Source organism: Saccopteryx leptura, chromosome X (assembly GCF_036850995.1).
Source record: "Saccopteryx leptura isolate mSacLep1 chromosome X, mSacLep1_pri_phased_curated, whole genome shotgun sequence".
Taxonomy (NCBI): Eukaryota; Metazoa; Chordata; class Mammalia; order Chiroptera; family Emballonuridae; genus Saccopteryx; species Saccopteryx leptura.
This window is the reverse complement of record NC_089516.1, coordinates 27,688,035-27,694,251: the sequence shown is the minus strand read 5'-3', so window position 1 is coordinate 27,694,251 and position 6,217 is coordinate 27,688,035. Positions and strand designations below refer to the sequence as shown.

Genomic DNA, 6,217 nt, shown 5'->3' with positions numbered 1-6,217 from the left:
CAACTCATAGTTGCGGCACCTTAGTTGTTCATTGATTACTTCCTCGTGTATGCCTTGGGGATGGAGGGGCTGCAGCCGAGCCAGTGACCCCTTGTTCAAGCCAGTAACCTTGGGCTTCAAGCTAGCAACCTTTGGGCTCAAGCCAGGGAGCATGGGGTCACGTCTATGACCCCACGCTCAAAGAAGCGACCCTGCACTCCAGCTGGTGAGCCAGTGCTCAAGCCTGTCACCTTAGGGTTTTGAACCTTGGGTCCTCAGCGTCCCAGGCCAACGCTCTAGCCACTGCACCACTACCTGGTCAGGCTATTTTGGGTTTCTCACCTAATTTTCCAGATGGTGAAAGATCTGGGAACACCCCCACCCCAAATGATCTACTGTTCAATAAAATGTTATAGAAAAAAATGGAAAGCAGCCAAACAAATACAAAAGACAGGTGACTCACTCATCACAAACTGACCTAGTTAATTACAGAACTGCAAATTCAATTTCAGGGGTAAATTTCGTCAGGTAAAGGTTTAAAAAAAATTAGAGCATCTCCTTTAAATCAGGGGCAAGGTCATATTTGGCTGAATACTTAGCCCGGAGTGCACAGTAGGTACTCAATACACATGTGTCGATGGATTACTTAAAGATATTCCACTTTTCCTATGCCAGGCCCTGGGCTAGGTCTTGCGGGTCACAAGAACAGGTTAAAAGCCCAGGGAGGGATTCAGACCCAACTTAGCATAGTGCAAAGCCTAAAGAATAACGGTTTTAGTCAATACCTAATCAAAGAAGAGAGCAGCGGGGAAGCAAGTAAGGCTTACTTGACGTTTTGCAGAAGCTTTCAATCCCATTTTCGCGCCTGCATTCCGGAGCAATCTCCCTTCACAGGGGGCGTGAAAGGAAGCGAGTCCAGAGAATAGAAGCGACAGCAGTTTTAAAGGGAAAGTTAGGAAATAGGAAAAACTGGGGGATTCCTGAGTCCGTCCTGGGTTTGAAAAGAGAAGACGAAATATCTGTTGTCACGTTTCTCCTCCTTCCTCCAAATCACCCAGGATATGAAATTGGCGGGGTTATAGTGCTGGGGGGGGGGGTGTTACAACATTGAGCGAGATAGAACCTCTCCTTGTTCCAAAGGCGACAGCCCAGGAAACCTAGTAATCCACAGCTGACGCCTTCTAGAAAAGGACCCACCCCAGCTTGCTAAGAAAAGGAAACCCACGTGACGGCAGGGGGTGGGGGCGGGAAGCAAGGCGACCCCGGAGCCCGCGCGGCCAGGGGCGGGGCCGGGGCCGGCAGCTTCGAGGAATTACCCCGCACAGCGGGGGGCGGGGGACTAGCACTGGGCTGCGCGCGCGCGGGACACCGAAGAAGAGAACAAGCTCTGCGCGCGAGGGGCGCAAAGGTTAGAGAGTAGGGACCCGCTGGGTGCGCACCGGCCAGGGGCGGGGCGGGCGCAATCTTCAAGCGCTTGGAGTCAGGAGCCGAAGCCTGACACCGCCAGGGTGCGGACCGCTGCCTGGCCGCCGGACCGCCGCCCCGCCCCGCCCCGCCCCGCTCGGCACCGCCTCCTGCCACTCGGGGCGGGGCCGGGGCGGAGCGAGCCGGGCTGCGCTGAGGCTGAGCGGGCGCGGCGGGCAGATCGCGGCGCGGGACCGGTGGTGTAGGTCCGTGGCGGCACCGGCGTCGCTGCGGCTGCAAACGATCTCTGCCCAGCCACCGCCGCAGACCAATCTCGCGGCGGCGTGAAGCGCGGAGCCCCGAGGGAGCGATTCCCCGCACGCGGCTTCGCGTCTGCTTCCCTTCAAGGGAGGTCGGGCTCCTAGCTCTCCGGACGCGCGTGGCGTCCTCGCCTTCGGCGGGCCAGCCGACTGCGGCGCCCGGGGCATGGCTTCGGCGGGCAGCGGCATGGAGGAGGTGCGCGTGTCGGTACTGACCCCGCTGAAGCTGGTCGGGCTAGTGTGCATCTTCTTGGCGCTGTGTCTGGACCTGGGGGCCGTGCTGAGCCCAGCCTGGGTCACGGCTGACCACCAGTACTACCTGTCCCTGTGGGAGTCCTGCCGGAAACCTGCCAGCTTGGACATCTGGCACTGCGAGTCCACGCTCAGCAGCGGTGAGAGCCCGGCGCGTCGCGACCCCTGATTCCCACCCCGAACTGCCCCACGTCCCACTGTCCGGATCGCCACCGCCTCTCCCCCGCACCTTCTGTATCTTCTACTCTTGTCCGCCCCTTTCTGTCCTGGCCCATCGCGGATCCCCGGACTCCAGCCGCTTGGTGATGTCCACCCCTCTCCTCTTCCCGGTCCTAGTCCGCCGACCAAACCCAGTGCGACGTCCCGCGTCGTCTCCCTTCTCCCGTGGACATTTCCTTGGGCTCTGGAGCGACAAGTATGCTCTTGGGGGTATTTGTTATCATTTAAGGAGAGAACCCTATGGCTGTGTTAAGAATGCAGCTGCTTCCTCTCCCGCTTTAAAACAGAGAAAGCAAAACCGTCCCAACTCCACAGAGATGTCATGGGTTTCCTCTCGATCTTCCGCGCTCTCTTTCCTCTCTCCGCGGGAATCCACCCGAGTTTATCTCTTACTGCGTTCCTCCCTCTTCTATTTCACTTTACCTGGGTACCTTCCCCCCAGTGAGTTTAGGTTCGCACTTTATTTCCTGACATTTTTTAAGGGATAGGGAGAGTTGGGAGAGGGATAGGCTTAATTTCCTTGCCTTTTTTGGTGACACTGTCGTTAGTTGTGAGTTACTCTTCCTTCTCTCTCAGCCCAAGTACCTCCCTCCTCTCTCCTCCAGACCTTTCTTGTCTCTCCATGAACTAGTCACAGAAGCCTGGAACTTCTTACCTTAACCAGCACTGAAAGAGAGGGTGAAAGGTGGAGAAGAAGGTAGTCACTGGGGCTACTAGCTCTAACAGGGTCTTGACTGCTTTACTCTCTCCTTGACCCCCATTTGCCTTCCTCTGCGCCCCAGTTAAGCCCTTAGCAGAAACCTGCCAACTTCTGAGTTCTTGTGCAAACGCTTTTCCTTGCTAATCTTAATTCTTTAGCTGGTAGCAGTACAGAGAAAAGGGGACCTGCCTGGAATTTTACACACACTCTTCTCTGGGAAACTCATTAAATTCCTTCGTGCCAGTTTTATTTCTTTGGGACTATTTATAAATCTTTGCTGGAAACGTTTCCATTTTCAAGAAAGTTGAAATAGCACAAAATCCACAAGAATCTGATTGACTTTTGTATTTGGTGGCTTGTTACAAGAGGGAGCAGTTCACTTAGTTCAGTTTCTTCCATAAATTTGCTTTTCTGTTTACAAAAGGCTTTTTCTTTGATATTTCCTCCAAATTTCCATTGAAGGGTTTCGGCTTTGTTGCTTAATTCACTGTGGAGGGGACTGGTTGGCAGCAGGAGGTCAACATTTAGGCCTTTAATTCTTTCAGTGTTGGATGTTTACAACTAAAGATGAAATAAATCGGTAAAATGCCTTTCTTCAGTAACCAGGGGACCCAAATAAACTTTGGGGAAAATATCTTTTCTTTCCCCTCTCCCATAGAAATGTAAATTTATGTAGGAATGCCAACTTCAGAGTGTCTCCTTAGCAACGTGAATCTTTTGCCCCTTTTCCACTGTCTCCTGAAATAATAGCCCCTGATTGCATAAAGACTTTTCAGCTAGGTTCGAGAAACAAGCTTCAACTCCCATTTCTTTTCAGGCCCATATCCTTTTATCTTGGCCAGGAATGTAGGGTATGGGGAGAAGCCAACTGGGGTTTGTTGAGCTGTATGCAGTGCTTGCTAATCTCTCCTTAATTGCCTCGGTACTCATTTATCTCGGCTTCCCCCCCCCCCCTCCAGGCCAGGAAGTAGGGAGACACGAGCTTAATGCAAAAGTACTGATAATAGGACGGGGCAAGGTAAAAATCAGAGGCAGGTACAGTTTCTGATGTTTTTCCTCCACCCATTATTCTGCCCTCTTGCTGAAACTAACTGATACTCCAGCATTGACTTCTATCTGGTCCCTGAAAATCGGCTTTAGTTTTATTTTGCTTCCAAAATAGTTTTCATCCTAGAAAAAGTATACTTCATAAGTAAATGGGGGCGGCGTGGGGAGCCGAGATGGTATTTTTGAGGCTATCTGGAACGAGTTGTTGGCTTTCTTTATGGAGTAGCAGTTCATTTTTGCCTCCCCAAGGTGGTGTGGGTGGTGGGGGACTGTGTTGAAATTGCTCAAGCTCCCCACTTTACAAAATCAGTTTTCTTCCAGCGTTCCGTGGACTTGAAGCTTCTCTCCAGCAGTGTTTTGTAACGCAGGGGGAAGCTTGAATTGAAAATGAGCAATGCTTTTCTTGCCTGTTCCAAAGGGCCAGCAGCTCTTCTCAGTCTATTTGCTGTGTGGAATAGCAGAAAGCAGGGAGAGAAATGTCTTCTCGGAAGATTTTAAGAGAGCCACTTCATTGTCTCTCGAAATGAATTACCTCAGGAGGAATCAACAAGGACAGTTTCAGGGAAGGCCCTTCAGCAGGATCTTCAGGGCTTAATTAAAAACCTTTTGTCTTAATTAGAACTAGAACTGCCAGGGAAAAGGGCAGCTTGTATTTACAGAAGGGAGATTTCAGGAATGTTTCTACTGACAACAGTCTATCCTCCTTAGGCCCAGTCCCTAAAGAAACTTTCCCCTCAGCCATTATTTCTAAAGCTGCATTTTAATATTGGTACCAAATATGCATCGTTTGCTGCTTAAAACCCACTTTATGGTGCTAAGCCAAAGCAGAACCATGCCTTTTGTGTCCTGATGTATTGAAGGTTGCGTCAGCACTTCTAGGAGGAACCAGTAATCCAAGTGCCAGTCAGCCGGAACGCTTTTCTCTGGTGTCCCAATTCAGTGTAAGGGGGACAGTCCAGGCTTTTATTTTAAGATTTAAGTTTTCCAAAAGAGACAAATGAGAAAACAGCTAATTGACTATCATTTGCAGTGGAAACAAACAATAATAGAGTCTGCTTGTTAGGAAGTTCAGAATCCATTGTATTCACATGGCTGCTGGCCATAGAATTTCTTTCTAAGGGTAGCTTTCCCCATTGCTGATTTTGGCTTTTAATAAATCCTTTTCATTCGTGTTCAGTCTTATTTTTTTAAATGATAGAAATGTGTTAGACTTTTGCTTAGTCACATTTAGTTTTGATAACTTTTTTAAAAAGAATGTAGTTAGTTAGGGTTTCACAGCCGTAGCAATAACAGGAGAATCCTAGTGCAAATAGGATTACTCAAATGTACACAGAGTGCTGCGACCCTGAAATTGACATCAAATGTGTTTGCTGTAGAACCTCTAGGATGTTTTTCTGTATCTTTCTTAAGCTTTATAAACATTTAGCTATTTCATGTAAAGCAGATTGCTTTTTGGTTGTTTGTGTGATTTATTGACTTAAGCAAAAAGCAAGGACATGCAGGTGGCAAAAGGAACACATTTTACTGAACAATTTTGGGATATAACAAGTGCATTCAGCCATCCATTTTCCCATCCGTAAAATACTTGATCAAATAGTGCCTTTTCAAGGAATATTGTTAACATCATTCCTGCACTGTCCTAAAAATAGCTGCATTTGTAACATGAGTCACTGGCACTTTTGAAATGGCAGTGCACCATATGCTAATAACAGGTGAATATTATTATTTTCAGTTGAGAGGTTCTTTTAAGAGTACTTTATAGGTAGCTCATTTTTTAAGATGGTAGTGTAAAAATCTACCTTTAAAAGGCATTCTACGGAAATCTGTTAGGTGGTAGTTTATGATAAACTGAACTGCCTAAATACCTGAGAATCTTAGAAAATCTGAGATACAGTGATTCTCAGTTCAGACAAGTATCATGTGTGCATATTTTAAATCCATACCTGAACTGGGAAACAGCATTTCATTGGGAAAGCTCACAACCTAGCTTACTCGCTTGTTGCTGAAAATGAGTTGCTATTGATGTTTACAAATAGCTCTGTAAACGTGGAAGTCACAACAGTTATACCCTCTTTTGGCTTCCTGCAAAAAAACTAAGTAGAACAAATGCTGTTTTTGTTTTTTAAACTACACATCTTATACTGGTAGAAAAATTAGACAAAGAGTAGTACTTAGCACCAAAATTTTCTCAAGTAATAAACCTGTCAAAACCAAGTATAACTTATTTCAAGATCTTCATGATTTTCTTTTAACGTCTTCTAAGATTTTTCAAGTTCCCTAAACTGACTTTTACAAA

At 47.7% G+C, this 6,217-nt stretch overlaps 1 protein-coding gene across 1 annotated transcript in view; it reads left to right on the top strand.

The window, feature by feature from the left end:
* Positions 1 to 1,601: 1,601 nt before the first annotated feature.
* The window catches only part of TMEM47 (transmembrane protein 47), a 31,796-nt gene continuing 27,180 nt past the window's right edge, over positions 1,602 to 6,217 (top strand). Inside the window, exon 1 of the mRNA XM_066356494.1 lies at positions 1,602 to 2,095. Coding sequence (XP_066212591.1) covers positions 1,870 to 2,095 — 226 coding nt within the window. The 5' untranslated portion in view covers positions 1,602 to 1,869. The remainder of the gene's footprint in view (positions 2,096 to 6,217) is intronic.